This window comes from Salmo trutta, chromosome 3 (genome assembly GCF_901001165.1).
Source record: "Salmo trutta chromosome 3, fSalTru1.1, whole genome shotgun sequence".
Taxonomy (NCBI): domain Eukaryota; kingdom Metazoa; phylum Chordata; class Actinopteri; order Salmoniformes; family Salmonidae; genus Salmo; species Salmo trutta.
In genome coordinates, this window is record NC_042959.1 from 43,987,098 (window position 1) to 44,006,860 (window position 19,763).

The window sequence follows — 19,763 nt, forward strand, 5'->3', positions numbered from 1 at the left end:
CTGTCGGGCTGTATCACCGCCTGGTACGGCAACTGCTCCGCCCACAACCGTAAGGCTCTCCAGAGGGTATTGAGGTCTGCACAACGCATCACCGGGGGCAAACTACCTGCCCTCCAGGACACCTACACCACCCAATGTCACAGGAAGGCCAAAAAGATCATCAAGGACAACAACCACCCGAGCCACTACCTGTTCACCCTGCTATCATCCAGAAGGCGAGGTCAGTACAGGTGCATCAAAGCTGGAACTGAGAGACTGAAAAACAGCTTCTATCTCAAGGCCATCAGACTGTTAAACAGCCTTCACTAACATTGAGTGGCTGCTGCCGACATACTGACTCAAATCTCTAGCCACTTTAATAATAAAAAATTGGACGTAATAAATGTATCATAGACACTTTAAACAATGACACGTTCTAGTGCCCTCACCAATTCGTTGATAAATATAGAAGAGGGTGGGCTTAAGCTGCATCCCTGTCTCACCCCCGGCCCTGTGGAACGAAATGTCTGTGTTTTTTTGCCAATTTTAACTGCACACTTGCTTGTATACATTGATTTTATTAATGTCGTATGTTTTTCCCCCACCCCACTTTCCATTAATTTGTATAGCAGACCCTCATGCCAAATTGAGTCGAAAGCTTTTTGGAAATCAACAAAGCATGAGAAGACTTTGCCTTTGTTTTGGTTTGTTTGCTTTTCAATTAGGGTGTGCTGGGTGAATACGTGGTCAGTTGTACGGTAATTCGGTAAAAAGCCCCATTTGGCAATTGCTCAGTTTTCACTGAGGAAATATACATGTCTGCTGTTAATGAGAATGTAGACGATTTTCCCAAGGTTGCTGTTGACCTACCGTACAGGCTACTATAGGGGAGACATGTCATTCAGTGCAACACATAAAACTATGGGGCTGAAACTGTTACAGCTCAAGCAAAATACTAGGACTGTGGACCATGGTGGATTAATCTAACCATTGTGAGTAGAGGGGAAAGGGACTTTGTTCGGCTAAGAAGGCTCAATATCCATGTTGCTAAATAAATAAATACACAACTCTTAGACACACACAAGTGCACACACCTTTCCCTACCACCACACACTTACTGTATAGTCCTAGCCCTCGTTAATTTGAATTTGACATGTAGGTTACATTCCGCCTTCAGGACAATTACTTATTATTTGAATAGCGATAATATTTCATTCTTTCAAATATTTTTTTATTAAATCAAACAAAGCCTTTTTTCCCATTTGTTTCCATCCATCCATCCATATCACCAGAAGTGAATTTACCGTTAATCCCAGTCATTTCTCAGTCTGTTACATTATAAAAAGTCTAACTTAAACTCAGCAAAAAAAGAAACGGCCCTTTTTCAGGACCCTGTCTTTCGAAGATAATTCATAAAAATCCAAATAACTTCACAGATCTTCATTGTAAAGGGTTTAAACACTGTTTCCCATGCTTGTTCAATGAACCATAAACAATTAATGAACATGCACCTGTGGAACGGTCGTTAAGAATCTAACATTTTACAGACGGTAGGCAATTAAGGTCACAGTTAGGAAAACTTAAGACACTAAAGACGCCTTTCTAATGACTCTGAAAAACAACAAAAGAAAGATTCCCATGGTCCCTGCTCATCTGTGTGAACGTGCCTTAGGCATGCTGCAAGGAGGCATGAGGACTGTAGATGTAGAAAGGGCAATACATTGCAATGTCCATACTGTGAGACGCCTAAGACAGCGCTACAGGGAGACAGCTGATCGTCCTCGCAGTGGCAGACCATGTGTATCCATACCTGCACAGGATCAGTAAATCTGAACATCATACCTGTGGGACAGGTACAAGATGGCAACAAGAACTGCCCGAGTTACACCAGGAACACACAATCCCTCCATCGGTGCTCAGACTGTCCGCAATAGGCTGAGAGAGGCTGGACTGAGGGCTTATAGGCCTGTTGTAAGGCAGGTCCTCACCAGACATCACCGGCAACAACATCGCCTATGGGCACAAACCCACCGTCGCTGGCCCAGAGAGGACTGGCAAAAAGTGCTCTTCACTGAAGAGTCGCGGTATTGTCTCACCAGAGGTGATGGTCGAATTTGCGATTATCGTCAAAGGAATGAGTGTTACACCGAGGCCTGTACTTTGGAGCGGGATCAATTTGGAAGTGGTGGGTCCGTCATGGTCTGGGGCGGTGTGTCACAGCATCATCGGACTGAGCTTGTTGTCATTGCAGGCAATCTCAATGCTGTGCGTTACAGGGAAGATATCCTCCTCCCTCATGTGGTACCCTTCCTGCAGGCTCATCCTGACATGACCCTCCAGCATGACAATGCCACCAGCCATACTGCTCATTCTGTGTGTGATTTCCTGCAAGACAGGAATGTGAGTATTCTGCCATGGCCAGCGAAGAGCCCGGATCTCAATCCCATTGAGCACGTCTGGGACCTGTTGGAACCCAGGGTGAGGGCTAGGGCCATTCCCCCCAGAAATGTCTGGGAACTTGCAGGTGCTTAAGTGGAAGAGTGGGGTAACACCTCACAGCAAGAACGGCCAAATCTGGTGCAGTCCATGAGGAGAAGATGCACTGCAGTAATTAATACAGCTGGTGGCCACACCAGATACTGACCAGTTACTTTTGATTTTCACCCCCCCTTTGTTCAGGGACACATTATTCCATTTCTGTTAGTCACATGTCTGTGGAACTTGTTCAGTTTATATCTCAGTTGTTGAATCTTGTCATGTTCATACAAATATTTACACATGTTAAGTTTGCTGAAAATGAACGCAGTTGACAGTGAGAGGACGTTTCTTTTTTTGCTGAGTTTAGAATAATTTACCAATGTAAGTATGGATATGGAAATGGCCTTTTATATTGTTGGACCAGTTTATTGGTAATTTCCAATTGGGTAATTGTATGGACCTGGTACGGGCCAAGTGCATATACACATACAGATTTGATTTCTCAAGGGGAGGAAGTGTAGTCTTGCCTTCTACCAGTGGCTGTTCAGATTGTATCAGGCTTAATCTGTCCTGAGGCTATTTCTTTAGGGCTGTTGCCCGTGCATATTTTGTAAATCTACTCGTTTGATATATGGCACCTTCAATGTTGGATCAGCAAGACTTGTAAATAGATCTACATTGAGTACTTCAACCTGCTTTCCTTCCACTGATTACTGCCCTTATGACTGCTACAACATTTGTAAACACTTGCATATCAAGACATAATTGGGTCATTAGTTGGAATCACGGGCAGAAAACGTGTTAATATGCCAACTTTGTTTAGAGAGTGGTTGTCATCAGGACCTAAACATTTGCAGCTAGTAATAATAACTTACGAGAGAGAATAAGGAATAAGTAGGGTAAGTGGAGAGAGATAGCATGGAGGCATTCCTACCGAAGCTGAGAAAAGTGAAGGAAAGTATATGGTGGTGTGATATAGTATAGTAGCCTATAAGAGGTGTGCTATTGGAAGTAGAGAGACAAGGACACCAAGGGGCCAGTAGATAGACGCACAAGGTCTTCTGGAAAGGCTATTTATGAAACTTTCCCAATTTACATGTCACAACTGACCCATGACCAAATTAAACAGGCATTGGCAAATTTGACTTAACACACAATTTTGCTCTCAGGAGTAAAGGCCAGCCTTAGTTTAGTTCACTAAGCTGTCAGTTTTCAACAGCACCATGCTGTAGACTTTAGCCTCCACATTATCCAGAACCACAGTTGACAGTCTGATGAGTACATTTCACTTCTAAATTGGCTTCATAGTCAGTTGCTTATTTCCATTGTGTTTAAGCCTGCTTGGATGTGGCGTCACCTTGGATGACAGCCGTTCTTAAGACTGGATGACAGAGTGACCGTGACCAGTGGTCAGCCCCACAGGACTCAAACAACATAACATGCAGAGTAAACAACCATCACAGACACGTCCATATGGCATACCACAGCCCAGCACTGTTCAAAAACCACCATTAGTAAGCACAACATTAAAGCCTATTTAGGTTATCTCCACTTCCATTAAGTCATCCTCATCCTGAAAACTCCACCCATCTGTGCTCCCATTTTCTTTTGACTGAGAGGAGCTTCTAAAAGTCTTCCTTCTGAGCAAATATGTGAACCCACGGGGCTCTGTAAATCAGTGAAGTGTCAACTTGTGAATTTATGGACACTCTTGCTGGTTAAACAGCCTTGAAAACGGAGGTGGGCCGGGGTGTGGGATGTAAGACTTAAAATGCAGTCTTCTGCCGTGGTCTTCTCATGCTCTGTGTACGGGGGTCCCTAGGGAGCTACAGTATTGCCAGGCAAGAGTCCAAGTCTCTAAACAAATCAGCAACTCTGTGAAGCCTTGGGCTAAACATTCCCATACTTCAGGCCAGTCCCTACTCAGCACTCATTAGTCTAGTTCCAAAAACAATCTGGGCTGATATAGCACGTCTGATGGACAGTGCTGGGCACACGTATTTATGCAAACAGGCAGCACTGTCAGAAGGCATTAAAATCCCTCTGTCACTCTCACAGCTGTCCTGTAGGCGGCAGTCACTATGCTATTCAACATGTTGTTCCCTTGTGACAGCTAAACCAAGCCCACACCCACAATGCAGCTAAATCCATTTTAAAGAAGCTGTACATCAAGGGTCATGAGGTCATTTCTGAGCAATATGTCCGTCCATTTTAGTGGACACCTTTTGGCTCAGGAGCACCCCTAGAGGCAACATTTCTGTATAGCCACAAAGTATAAAGTATTAAGATTTATAAATAAATTTGATTTGATTTAAAGTATGCTACAGAAATGTTTTAAGTTAGGCTACATATGAGGGGAGAAACTTACAAATCTAATAGCTAAAGTCTGTTAGCTACTGAATTGCTCTTCTCAGTCTAAATTCCTAATCAATTTGGCTTCTGTTCTGTTCCCAGAAATAAGTAAATCAATGTTGAACTGCTATCGCAGAATAACACCACAACACTGTGAACTCACTACAGTGAGTGAAAGAGAGTCCTGTGAAGTCACAGCCTTGTTGGCTCCACATATTTTCTGTAATTTCATTATCAACGTAGGTAGGCTGATTGATTCCAGTTCTACAATTGTCAGAACTGAAACGCTTTGGCCGTGTTTTTAGGTGGGCTGATTTATTTACAGTTGTACAATCATCAGAATTTAAATGCTTTGCCCATGTCTTAAATGACAGCCATCTCTAAGCCTACACCATGCTGGAGTATAGCCTTGGAATAGCCAGTGTGAATGGGATTCCAGTTAGAATAGGATGCATGACATAGGTTTACCATCAATGGACATTGTGTGTTAACATGAAACTTATGAAAGGGTTACACAAATGGTTGTCCCTTGTCCCCACTGCCTTTTATATCTTCCATCCACTGCCTTTTATGATATCTTCCATTCACAAGGCCCACCACCATCACAACCGGTGCCCTGAATTAATCTTTCCAAAAAACACAAAGGTGAAAAAGAGTGAAGCATTGGAACTTGTTTCGAGCTATGCAAATACCTTCACCATTACAATGAGCAAAGGTTGTAACTGCAACCCCATAACATAACTCCATTGCCAGTGGCTCAGGGGGATAGAGTGCTGGTCTTCAACAATCCCATAACTTTCCTTGTGACAGCATTCCATTTCACAGTGATGTTGTGCTTGGACCCGAGCTTGTACTGCTGCTTGTGCAGGCCAGATTGTGTTTCTCCACTGTTTCCTAGAAAGTAGATATGGAGGCCCATTGACCAGTTTGACTTTCAGTCATTGACGTTTGGTCATATTCAAAGTCCTTTGGGAATCGTGTCAAATCTGATAAGCCAAAACCAGACCCTCAACCTGTTTATCAGACAATTTCCTCACACAACCTCCTTTATGATACAATAGGTCATTCCAAATTCCAAATCCACTGACTAGCCATGTTAAACCCCTGTCGTCACTGGGATAGGCCTAGTCCTCATCTCAATAGCATTAGGTCTGTTCCGTTGGTTATTCCCTTGGTTCTCCATCTCTAGATCCATATTTATGTCAGGACTTTGTAAGACTTTCCCTTTCAAACAATAAACAAAAGCTGTATTGAGTAACAAAGGGAGTGACAAGAGCAACAGATGGGTGGGGAGCGGAGGACTGAGCCATGCTTCATAGGCAGGCGATGAGTCCATCACTGTCTCCCTCTATGTGTCTGGGACCAGTCTAATGGCTTCTCCATTGTCTAGATCTGAAAAAGACTGTCTTAGAGAAAACAAAGTCTCAACGAACCAGCAGGTTAGGGGATTTAGATGTGTCTGTCCCAGAGAAACAAAACAGGCCAGAACGAACAGGCAGATTGAGATCTTGTGAGTGTGTGACAGGGTAAAAATCAGGCTGCTTGGCAGGTGTGGGGGCACTTTCCCCGTCTGGCCGATCCACTCCAGGCCATCAGTGGAATGTCTGGCGGCCGGCGATGCGTGCGGTCGCACTGCCACACCTGGAGACACCTGGGATACCAGTCCTGGGAGTTCTAGAGTTCTAGTTCCTAGTGAGGGAGATTGACAGGATCATCTGACCTGTGATAGAGCAAGAACAGAGCACTCTTTGTCCCATAGCCAGTCATCAGTTTAACAGTGTCATGAAAGCTTATTGCCACCTAACACCCACTTGCATCTCACATTGGCCCTAAAAAAAAAACGAGTTTCTGTACTACTCATAATAGAACGGCCTATGTCTTTATAGGACAGTGTACATATTATATACATCAGCGATGGCTACACAGGGCCCCCACATAGAGTTGTGAACTTGTGACAATAACAAGTTTCCCAACATTCTAAAATATTTGGAGAGACATGCTCATTCTGTAGGTGAACAAGTCAGGGCTAGGCCCCACACTCTCACAAGCATCCAATGGCACCTTTTCCCAATTAGGACAGCATTGGGTTATACCTTGGTCCAAGTATTACAGCCCAGACTGAAGAACATTAGGATTCACACAAAACCAGTCCCTCTCAATCATTGGCTGCTCTTCCAACCAACCAACCAACCAACCAACCAACCAACCAACCAACCAACCAACCAACCCATAAAGAGTGCTGGCTAATGATTACTTCTATTTGTTAAAGACAGAGGATTATGATAACCCAGCTCCATTTCCAGGGTCAGACAGTTGGCATTCCAGCACATCCTCGTTGTCCAATCAGATACAGTGTTGTTCCACAGAATATTCACTAAGCCAAGAACACAGATTAATGGACGTCTGTTGTCGGATGGGCCATCTGCGATGTCAATGTGGACAAAGAGTTACTTGCCTAACAGAACACAGAGGGTGTTCTTTAATGGAAGCCTCTCAAACATAATCCAGGTAGAATGAATTCCCCAGGATAGCTGTTTAGGCCCCTTGCTTTTTAAATGTTTTACTAATGACATGCCACTGACTTTGAGTAAAGCCAGAGTGTTTATGTATATGGATGACTCAACACTATACACGTCAGCTACTACAGCGACTGAAATGACTGCAACACTTAACAAAGAGCTGCAGTTCGTGTCAGAATGGGGGGCAAGGAATAAGTTAGCCCTAAATATTTCTAAAACTAAAAGTATTGTATTTGGTACAAAACATTCATTAAACCCTAAACCTCAACTAAATATTGTACTAAATAATGTGGAAATTGAGCAAGTTGAGATGACTAAACTGCTTGGAGTAATCCTGGATTGTAAAACTGTCATGGTCAAAACATATTGATATAATGGTAGCTAAGACGGGGAGAAGTATGTCCATAATAAAGAGCTGCTCTGCCTTTTTAACAACACTATCAACAAGGAAGGTACTACAGGCCCTAGTTGTCACACCTTGACTAAATCAGCAGCAGTAAAATAACAAGCGAGGCTATATACAGGGGGTACCGGTACAGAGCCAACGTGCGGGGGCACCGGTTAGTTGAGGTAATATGTACATGTAGGTAGAGTAAAAGTGACTATGCATAGATTATAAACAGAGAGTAGCAGCAGCGTAAAAGAGGGGTCTGGGTAGCCCTTTGATTAGCTGTTCAGGAGTCTTTTGTCTTGGGGGTAGAAGCTGTTAAAAAGCCTTTTGGACCTAGACTTGATGCTCCGGTACCGCTTGCCATGTAGTAGCAGAGAGAAGAGTCTATGACTAGTGTGGCTGGAGTCTAACAATTTTTAGGGACTTCCTCTGACACCGCCTGGTATAGAGGTCCTGGATGGCAGGAAGCATGGCCCCGGTGATGTACTGGGCCGTACGCACTACCCTCTGTAGTGCCTTGCGGTCGGAGGCCGAGCAGTTGCCATACCAGGCAGTGATGCAACCAGTCAGGATGCTCTCGATGGTGCAGCTGTAGAATCTTTTGAGGATCTGAGGACCCATACCAAATCTTTTCAGTCTTCTGAAGGGCAATAGGCTTTGTCATGCCCTCTTCATGACTGTCTTAGTGTGTTTGGCCCATGATAGTTTGTTGGTGATGTGGACACCAAGGAACTTGAAGCGCAACCTGTTCCACTACAACCACATCGATGAGAATGGGGGCATGTTCGGTCTGACTGTTCAGTCATGTGTTCAGGTGCCACAAAAAAAGAACTTAGGAAAATTGCAATTGGCTCAGAACAGGGCCCTTAGATGTACAGTGAGGGAAAAAAAGTATTTGATCCCCTGCTGATTTTGAACGTTTGCCCACTGACAAAGAAATGATCAGTCTATAATTTTAATGGTAGGTTTACTTGAACAGTGAGAGACAGAATAACAACAAAAAACTCCACAAAAACGCATGTCAAAAATATTATAAATTGATTTGCATTTTAAATGAGGGAAATAAGTTTTTGACCCCCTCTCAATCAGAAAGATTTCTGGCTCCCAGGTGTCTTTTATACAGGTAACGAGCTGAGATTAGGAGCACACTCTTAAAGGGAGTGCTCCTAACCACAGCTTGTTACCTGTAAAAAAGACACCTGTCCACAGAAGCAATCAATCAATCAGATTCCAAACTCTCCACCATGGCCAAGACCAAAGAGCTCTCCAAGGATGTCAGGGACAAGATTATAGACCTACACAAGGCTGGAATGGGCTACAAGACCATCGCCAGGCAGTTTGGTGAGAAGGTGACAACAGTTGGTGCGATTATTCACAAATGGAAGAAACGCATAAGAACTATCAATCTCCCTCGGCCTGGGGCTCCATGCAAGATCTCACCTCGTGGAGTTGCAATGATCATGAGAACGGTGAGGAATCAGTCCAGAACTACACGGGAGGATCTTGTCAATGATCTCAAGGCAGCTGGGACTATAGTCACCAAGAAAACAATTGCTAACACACTACGCCGTGAAGGACTGAAATCCTGCAGCGCCCGCAAGGTCCCCCTGCTCAAGAAAGCACATATACATGCCCGTCTGAAGTTTGCCAATGAACATCTGAATGATTCAGAGGACAACTGGGTGAAAGTGTTGTGGTCAGATGAGACCAAAATGGAGCTCTTTGGCATCAACTCAACTCGGTGTGTTTGGAGGAGGAGGAATGCTGCCTATGACCCCAAGAACACCATCCCCACCGTCAAACATGGAGGTGGAAACATTATGCTTTGGGGGTGTTTTTCTGCTAAGGGGACAGGACAACTTCACCGCATCAAAAGGGACGATGGATGGGCCATGTACCATCAAATATTGGGTGAGAACCTCCTTCCCTCAGCCAGGGCATTGAAAATGGGTCGTGGATGGGTATTCCGGCATGACAATGACCCAAAACACACGGCCAAGGCAACAAAGGATTGGCTCAAGAAGAAGCACATTGACGTCCTGGAGTGGCCTAGCCAGTCTCCAGACCTTAATCCCATAGAAAATCTGTGAAGGGAGCTGAAGGTTCGAGTTGCCAAACGTCAGCCTCGAAACCTTAATAACTTGGAAAAGATCTGCAAAGAGGAGTGGGACAAAATCCCTCCTGAGATGTGTGCAAACCTGGTGGTCAACTACAAGAAACGTCTGACCTCTGATTGCCAACAAGTGTTTTGCCACTAAGTACTAAGTCATGTTTTGCAGAGGGGTCAAATACTTATTTCCCTCATTAAAACGCAAATCATTTTATAACATTTTTAACATGCGTTTTTCTGGATTTTTTGTTGTTATTCTGTCTCTCACTGTTCAAATAAACCTACCATTAAAATTATAGACTGATCATTTCTTTGTCAGTGGGCAAACGTACAAAATCAGCAGGGGATCAAATACTTTTTTCCCCTCACTGTACACAGAGAGATAATATTAATAATATGCATGTTAATCTCTCCTGGCTCAAAGTGGAGGAGAGATTGACTTTATCACTACTTGTATCTAAGAGAGGTAATATCATATTGAATGCACCGAGCTGTCTGTCTAAACTACTGGCACACAGCTCAGACACCCATGCATACCCAACAAGACATGCCACAAGAGGTCTCTTCAAAAGTCCCCAAGTCCAGAACAGACTATGAGAGGCGCACAGTACTACATAGAACTCTATTCCACATCAAGTAACTGATGCACGCAGTAAAAATAGATTTAAAAAACAAAGAAAAAAAACACTTTATGAAACAGCGGGGACTGTGAAGCAACAAACATAGGCACAGACATGCATACACACACAATAACATACGCACTATTCACACACATACACATGAATTTAGTACTGTAGATATGTGGTAGTGGTGGAGTAGGGGCCTGAGGGCACACAGTGTGTTGTGAAATCTGTGAATGTATTGTAATGTTTTTAAAATTGTATAAACTGTCTTAATTTTGCTGGACCCCAGGAAGAGTATCTAATGGGGATCCATAATAAATACAAATGTGGAGCCTGTGGTTACAAATGGGGTATCCAATTGCTGTTCTGGTGAAGACCACAGTTTGATTTTGGGCTGAAATGTTACATAACACCAGCTATTTAAACCTCAAACTGCATATTACTGCTTAATCAAGGGATCTCCATTTTCTGGAGAGTTGAAAGTTGATGCCAGGTTGAATTTTGCACCATTCCACACTATTTTGGTGAAATTGAATACCAATCCATGATGAACAGCTGAAAATCTTCTGTGCATCATAGGGGTCTTCTGAGGAGAGCCATCTTCCTTAACATCCAGAGATGTCAGAGGACTGTCCCAATTCAAGGTCTTCATTGATGCCACCCTGACCCTCTAATGAATGCTAAAGGCAAAGTGTCCATCCATACCGTGACCAAACTCGGCACAGGGTTAGCCTAGTTAGCACACAAAGACTGACTGAATGGGCATCTGTTGGATCACCTGCGCTCCACTACCTCTGTGTTTGAGGTGAAACACAATCCCTGATAGGGCGCTCAGAGAGAGTGTTTCACTTCTTGTTGTTTTTCATGCCAGCGTTTCGTGGCAGCCCAGCAAGCATCAGAGGGCTGCAGTGTGGCCTGGGAGCCTGGGATTCACACAGGCTTCTCATTAATACCTGATCAACCCAGAGAGACAGAGGACGTCTGTGGAGTCCGGCCAGCTCTCTCTTCCTCCCCACAGAGACCCCTTTCTTTGCCTCGCTCCCCACTTTATTTCTTTATTGCGTGGTGTGCACACAGAAAACACACCTATAATATCCTGTTCCACCTTTTCAAAGGGGCGGAGTGAGTGTTGAGCGAGAAAGGAGGGGTACAAGGTGAATGGAGAGTGAGTGGAGGGGGATGAAAACAAAATTGACTCTTGCAGATGTGAGGACACACCGCTTTTAGCAACCTCCGTCCCTCAGCATCAATTAGTGTGTTGTACTTCTCACTGGCTTCTGAGGCTGAGGCTGAAGTGGATCAGGTGAGGGAGGTAAACACATATCCCCAGGGTGTGCTGAACCCAGGAGAGGGCAACAATGTCCCACTGCTGGGCCCACAGAAGGCTGCCTGTTGTTGAGAAGCAGAACATGCTTTAGCAGGCATTTCCTACTTTCTCCTCTAATTTCCTCCTGCTGGTTCATGGACAAGGTTGACAGTGAATGGTTCACCCCGCTGCATAAAAAGCCTTTTTCTCCTCCTCTCCTCTGTGCACTTGTGTGTTTAAGTGTGTGCCAACGTCAGTTTCGACTTGACTTATGAGGGTATCAGGTAGATCATACCAAACCAAAGCTGGACCATTCAAGAAGGCAATCTCAGTGTCTTTGCACTTAGTGCTTATACTTCATTGACTGCTGGCAGTCAAAAATAATTGTGGTTTAGCCCTACTTATAGAAAAAGAAACGTTCTTTAAAAGATTAGCCCATCTCTTGTAAAGGACAATCTCGGTTATTATCAATTGACAAAGAGAGAAACCCATATTAGCCTTCTTTGACTGATGCAAATAGACCAATTTTTTACTCACACTGACTATTAAGCCTGTACTTTGGTCCTCACAGTCTTTTGGTGTATTAGGCCTAACTTAACGTTTTCCAGACGAAGCACGTTTACTGTAGAAGGAGAGTTAAATAAATAGGTTGCTGCACTCCGTCTCCAATGACTCCCAATTTAAAGCAGTTTGAAAGCAGTTTCTCTTAATTAATCTCATTAAACCCCCAGTCTTCTCCAAAACAAAGCAATAACACATGCTCTAGCGAGCTCATTACGACAGGATACATAGAAGTAACATGAAAAACTCAGACACAGAGGGATGAGCATAGAAATAATGGATAGACCAGCCAGGGTCTCTAGGTCTATAGCTCATAGCCTAGTTCATGTGACCAAATCCAATATGGCCACCCAAATAAAATATTGTTGTGCTGACACGTGTCTTTGTGGTTTGCACCTAGTGAAGCATGCTTGAGAAGTTGTGCAACTCAAATCAAATATCCTAGCCATTCCTTCTGGAATTTCAACATTCAATGCCATTCAAGAATCAAATTCACTGTGTTTGTCTGACCAATCAACTTGTCAAATTCACTGTCCAATTGCAATTTCAAATTCAAGCTTGCACTGAAGGGCTAATAGCTCTCTTGTACAGACGGTCCATTCAAACCACTTGTGTGCAAACTGGGATGTGCGGCAGGTAGCCTAGTTGGTAAGAGCATTGGGCCAGTAACTGAAAGGTTGCTGGCTCGAATACCTGAGCTGACTAGATGAAAGATCCATCGATGTGCCCTTGAGCAATTGCTCCGGTACGTCGCTCTGGATAAGAGTGTCTGCTATCTGACTAAAATTTGTATTTAATGTAAACAACCCTTTTACTTGACGTAAACAAACAATTTAGACAGGGTTCAGAGCTGACATGAGCAACTTGAGTTAAAACAGCAGAAGCAAGAACCTGGCTCAAGCTTTTAGTCTATCAATGATTGGGGCTTAGAATCAGATTCATGGCAGATGCAGTGCTCCCAGTGACCAATATCACATATGCTACCCTTGACAAAACCCCTTTCTTATTGGATTAACAATAAATGTAGGTATGGAACTGTACAACACAAAGCAAAGCCTAATCATACTCCACTATGCAGCCAGCCACATTCACTGTGTAAAAAAAGACTCAAAACCATCATGCGGTAGGGCACATTACACATTAATAAAAAAATAGTGAGCTAATTTTCTGTCACATTGCACACACACATGCATGCACGCACACAAACACCTGTGCATGCACTCCTTGTGTGAGAGCTGGTCTTAGAGGAGTGGACTCTAAGACCAGCCTGACAAACTGGGCTCTGTGTAAGCAGTGGGGCCTTCCGTCCCCGTCCCCCGTCCCCCCCGTCCCCCCCTCCAGGAGGCAGGATGTTTGAACTGCACTGACTGACTTATCAGCAGCTAGGTAGGGACAAGGACCCTGGCAGCCCTTTCAACAGTAGTAAATGCCACTCTTTATTAGATAAGGGAGAGCTTTCACCCAAAGACCTCTGCTGCTGAATGGCGTCATGCTGTGCTTCAAGGCAATCAGAGAGACATTTTGAGACCAAAGTTGGGGAATATAGCAGGGGTCATTCCAAAAAAAAGATGGTTACTTAATAAGGCAAAAATGAAAGTAGGGTGGTTGGTCAGCAATATAACACCAATGTCTAGCAACCCAAAGGTTGCGAGTTCGAATCCCATCACGGACAGCTTTAGCATTTCAGCTAATTAGAACTATTCAACTGCATAGTACTTTTGAGCTACTTGCAACTACTTAGCATGTTAGCTAACCCTTCCCCTAACCTTAACCCTTTAACCTAACTCCTAAACTTAACCCTAACCCCTGGCCTAGCTAACGTTAGCCAGCTAGAATTTGTAAGTTTTGCAAATTTGTAATATATAATACAAATTGTAATTCATAACATATCATATGAAATGGGTGATGGACATCCACAAATGAATACATACCATACGAAATGTAACATATCATAATAAATGGAGTGTCTCGGATTTACCCACAGACTAATATGAAATGCTCTAAGAGCTGGTTGCCCCAATCGGTCCCAATTAATGGACAACGGCAATACAACAAGAATGGAGAGTTCAACAGGCAATTCGTTTTTCTGACTTCAGTACACTACAAATGTCTAATTAAACAGTTTTGTTTTTTTCTGTTGACAGATGGCCCACAATTTGCACTCATCGTGATGACCTGATCAGAACCATGGACAGGGATAGTAAGCTGTCACTCTCCCACACGTTGACGAACAACATGTAGCCTCACTAGCCTGTGACCGAAAATCTATAGGGGAGGCGTGGCTCGTGCGACCAAGAAAAACACTAGAAAGCGCCCTCGGTTACCACAATCAAACTCTGACACAATGACTATGCTTTGCAGCCTAGCAAAGCTATCTCCTGACCCTTTGGCTAATTTCGTTAACCGTTGTGCCAGCCTCTCTGTGCTATTTTGAAAACATATTCCTAAAGTGGCAGCCTGTGACAAACTGGAAGAGTTTTTCGAAGTCTGACAAGCAAGTCGAGGGTGGACATATGCTTCCATAGCTTCATCCCACTCATGCAACTGCGAAGGTTAGCAGCTGACCGACTTTAGTTCTTCCTCTCGCCAAATGAAAATATATTGTTAGCTCGTTAATCTTAAATTCACAAGTCTCAATCATCCACAGTGGGCTGGCTGTCATTTAATATTTGAAAAGCTGAACTTGTGTAATGGGTATTACGCGGGGAGGATGTGCTTTCGCGTCATTTCTTGTAGTTAGGGGCTACTAGAAAAAAACGCAAAGGCGAGAGTGGAACAACTTCATTTAAACCGCTTCGAGGGGCATTGTGCTCCTTTAAATCTAAATATAGCCTGCTCTGAAGCCGATACTCCTAAACATGTAGGCTAAAGCTAATACTTCGTTTAGGAAATAAACGTACAAAGTAAACACAAAAAGCACTTGTTTTGGTTACCTTGTTCAGGTAGGGGTTACGTGTAACGTCATACCCCCTCTTCTTCGTATAAACAAAGATCTTACTTTGGTCTTCGGGTTTATGCATCTCACTCTCGACTGATTCCCGTTTGACTAAACCGTGTGCCATGTTGCCTCCCTCTTTAAATAGCGTACAGTAACCCTGAACTCTGTTGTGAACACAGGTCAACAAGTGGATGCGCCGTTGAATGCTCTCCCAGTGACAACACAGAACGATGAGCATGAGAGCAACAGATCAGTCTACCTACCGTGAGGAATGAAGTTAGTCTACATTCATTAACACCAATACTATTTTATTGCTAGGATAAGACTCCTTCATTCCTTATTGCAACTATTTACTTTAGTGGACATTTTATCAAAGCCTATTGGATGGCATCTTATTTTTTTCCAAAGGACAGAATCATTTATAACTCGCTTTTTCCAACATATAGGTACAGCAGATCCCCTTATTGTGAGAGAGTTTTAAAAAATGTGCCTTTAGAGGCAATGCAATTCAATATTCATATTTAAAACAAAAGCAATTTAGGTCAAAATAATTCATTAACAAAGGAAATAGATATCATGACACAAGGCGAGACCCAGATGCTGACACAGGAGGCAGATGGTTGGAGTCTTACAATGTTTTTTAATCCAAAGGGGTAGGCAAGAGAATGGTCGTGGACAGGCAAAAAGGTCAAAACCAGATCAGAGTCCAGGAGGTACAGAGTGGCAGAAAGGCTCGTGGTCAAGCAGGCGGCTACAAAGTCCAGAAACAGGCAAAGGTCAAAACCAGGAGGACTAGAAAAAGGTGAACGGGAAAACCGCTGGTTGATTTGGAAACATACAAGACGAACTGGCACAGAGAGACAGGAAACACAGGGATAAATACACTGGGAAAACAAGTGACACCTGGAGGGGGTGGAGACAATAACGAGGACAGGTGAGCCTGATCAGGTTGTGACAATCGAGGAATTTACAGTATAGATAGATAGCAATAAAAACTTACTATAGAAGCACAGAATAAAAGTAATTGAGTAACTTATTTAAGAACGATAAAGTGTACTATATTATAAAAATAAAGCGATCTGGATGAAATATGGGGAAAAATACACCAAATATTTTTTTTATGTTCAACATTTCAATGCTACCAAAAATAATTTACTGAAACTTGTTACCCATGATTCACCAAAAAATATGTTGAAAGAGGAAGCAAAGTACTTTAAGCATATGTTTTCATTTCAGTCTCCTCCATCTCCACAAACCATAGTTAATTGTAAGGATTTGTTTTCAATTAATAATGTCAAGTTAACGGCTGTACAGAAAGACTCATGTGAAGGCCAAATTACAGAGGAGGAACTTCTTGATGCAAATAAAGCCTTTAAGTCTTTTATTTATTTTCTATTTAACCTTTATTTAACCAGGTAGGCCAGTTAAGAACAGGTTCTCATTTACAACTGCGACTTGGCCAAGATAAAGCAAAGCAGTGCGACAAAAACAACAACAAAGAGTTACACATGGGATAAACAAATGTACAGTCAAAAAACACAATAGAAAAATCTATGTACAGTGTGTGCATATGTAGTAAGGTTAGGGAGGTAAGGCAATAAATAGGCCATGGGGGTGAAATAATTACAATTTAGCATTAACACTGGAGTGATAGATGTGCAGATGATGATGTGCAAGTAGAGATACTGGGGTGCAAAAGAGCAAAAATAATAATAACAACAATATGGGGATGAGGTAGTTGGGTGTGCTACTTACAGATGGGCTGTGTACAGGTACAGTGATCGGTAAGCTGCTCTGACAGCTGATGCTTAAAGTTAGTGAGGGAGATATAAGTCTCCAGCTTCAGTGAATTTTGCAATTCGTTCCAGTCATTGGCAGCAGAGAACTGGAAGGAAAGGCGACCGAAGAAGGTGTTGGCTTTGGGGATGACCAGTAAAATATACCTGCTGGAGCGCGTGCTACGGGTGGGTGTTGCTATGGTGACCAGTGAGCTGAGATAAGGTGGGGCTTTACCTAGCAAAGACTTATAGATGACCTGGAGCCAGTGGGTTTGGCGACGAATATGTAGCGAGCCAACGAGAGCATACAGGTCACAGTGGTGGGTAGTATATGGGGCTTTGGTTACAAAACAGATGGCACTGTGATAGACTACGTCCAATTTTCCGAGTAGTGTTGGAGGCTATTTTGTAAATGACATCGCCGAAGTCAAGGATCGATAGTCAGTTTTACGAGGGTATGTTTGGCAGCATGAGTGAAGGATGCTTTGTTGCGAAATAGGAAGTTGATTCTAGATTTAATTTTGGATTGGACATGCTTATTGTGAGTCTGGAAGGATAGTTTACAGTCTAACCAGACACATAGGTATTTGTAGTTGTCCACATATTCTAAGTCAGAACCGTCCAGAGTAGTGATGCTGGGCGGGTGGGCAGGTGCCGGTAGCAATCGGTTGAAGAGGATGCATTTAGTTTTACTAGCATTTAAGAGCAGTTGGAGGCCACGGAGGGAGTGTTGTATGGCATTGAAGCTCATTTGGAAGTTTGTTAACCCAGTGTCCAAGGAAGGGCCCGATGTATACAGAATGGTGTTGTCTGCGTAGAGGTGGATCAGAGAATCACCAGCAGCAAAAGCGACATCATTGATATATCCCGAGAAAAGAGTAGGCCCGAGAATTGAACCATGTGGCACCCGATAGAGACTGCCAGAGGTGAGGACAACAGGTCTTCCGATTTGACACACTGAACTCTATCTGAAAAGTAGTTGGTGAACCAGGCGAGGCCGTCATTTGAGAAACCAAGGCTGTTGAAGTCTGCTGATAAGAATTTGATGATTGACAGAGTCGAAAGCCTTAGCCATGTTGATGAAAACGGCTGCACAGCACTGTCTTTTATCTATGGCTGTTATGATAGACTGGATGCAGTCTATCACAGTGCCATCCGTTTTGTTACTAAATCACCTTAAACCACCCACCACTGCGACCTGTATGCTCTAGTCGGCTGGCCCTCGCTACATATTCGTCTATAAGTCTATGCTAGGTAAAGCTCCGCCTTATCTCAGTTCACTGGTCACGATAACATCACCCACCCGTAGCACACGTTCCAGCAGGTATATCTCACTGATCATCCCCAAAGCCAACACCTCATTTGGCCGCCTTTCCTTCCAGTTCTCTGCTACCAGTGACTGGAACGAATTGCAAAAATCGCTGAAGTTTGAGACTTTTATTTCCCTCACCAACTTTAAACATCAGCTACCTGAGCTGCTAACTGATCGCTGCAGCTGTACATAGTCCATCTGTAAATTGCCCACCCAATCTACCTACCTCATCCCTATACTGTTTTTCTTTTATTTACTTTTCTGCTCTTTTGCACACCAGTATTTCTACTTGCACATCATCATATGCTCATTTATCACTCCAGTTTTAATCTGCTAAATTGTAATTATTCGCTCCTATGGCCTATTTATTGCCTACCTCCTCACGCCTTTTGCACGCACTGTATATAGACTTTCTTTTTTTCTGCTGTCATTGACTTGTTTATTGTGTTATTGGCTTGTTTATTGTTTACTCCATGTGTAACTCTGTGTTGTCTGTGTCGCACTGCTTTGCTTTATCTTGGCCAGGTCGCCGTTGTAAATCAGAACTTGTTCTCAACTAGCCTACCTGGTTAAATAAAGGTGAAATAAATACAGAAAATTTAAAAATGTTCAATCGCTCCACAAATTTCTTGTTAACAAACTATAGTTTTGGCAAGTCGGTTAGGACATTTACTTTGTGCATGACAAAATTGTTTATAGACAGATTATTTCACCTATAATTCACTGCATCACAGTTCCAGTGGGTCAGAAGTTTACAAACACTAAGTTGACTGTGCCTTTAAACAGCTTTGAAAATTCCAGAAATTATGTCCTGGCTTTAGAAGCTTCTGATAGGCTAATTGACATCATTTGAGTCAATTGGAGGTGTACCTGTGGATGTATTTCAAGGCCTACCTTCAAACTCAGTGCCTCTTTGCTTGACTTCATGGGAAAATCAAAAGAAATCAGCCAAGACCTCAGAAAAAAGATTGTAGACCTCCACAAGTCTGGTTCATCCTTGGAAGCAATTTCCAAACGCCTGAAGGTACCACGTTCATCTGTACAAACAATAGTATGCAGTATAAACACCATGGGACCACGTAGCTGTCATACCGCTCAGGAAGGAGATGAACGTCTCCTAGAGATGAACGTACTTTGGTGCGAAAAGTGCAAATCAATCCCAGAACAACAGCAAAGGACCTTGTGAAGATGCTGGAGGAAACGGGTACAAAAGTATCTATATCTACAATAAAACGAGTCCTATATACTGAAAGGCCGTTCAGCAAGGAAGAAACCACTGCTCCAAAACTGCCATAAAAAAGCCAGACTACGGTTTGCAACTGCACATGGGGACAAAGATCGTACTTTTTGGAGAAATGCCCCCTGGTCTGATTAAACTAAAATAGAACTGTTTGGCCATAATGACCATCGTTATGT

At 43.2% G+C, this 19,763-nt stretch overlaps 2 protein-coding genes across 3 annotated transcripts in view; one reads left to right on the top strand and one right to left on the bottom strand.

Annotated features, from left to right (window-relative positions):
- Nucleotides 1-15,421, bottom strand: part of LOC115175839 (NADP-dependent malic enzyme-like) — a 141,148-nt gene extending 125,727 nt beyond the window's left edge. The window contains exon 1 of the mRNA XM_029735395.1: nucleotides 15,253-15,421. Coding sequence (XP_029591255.1) covers nucleotides 15,253-15,381 — 129 coding nt within the window. The 5' untranslated portion in view covers nucleotides 15,382-15,421. The remainder of the gene's footprint in view (nucleotides 1-15,252) is intronic.
- The window catches only part of LOC115175846 (inactive serine protease 35), a 48,795-nt gene continuing 43,679 nt past the window's right edge, over nucleotides 14,648-19,763 (top strand). Inside the window, exons 1-2 of one of the 2 annotated variants that reach the window (XM_029735413.1) lie at nucleotides 14,648-14,871; nucleotides 15,437-15,533. In XM_029735413.1, coding sequence (XP_029591273.1) covers nucleotides 15,529-15,533 — 5 coding nt within the window. In that variant the 5' untranslated portion in view covers nucleotides 14,648-14,871; nucleotides 15,437-15,528. The remainder of the gene's footprint in view (nucleotides 14,872-15,436; nucleotides 15,534-19,763) is intronic. The other variant, XM_029735406.1, reaches the window with a different exon arrangement.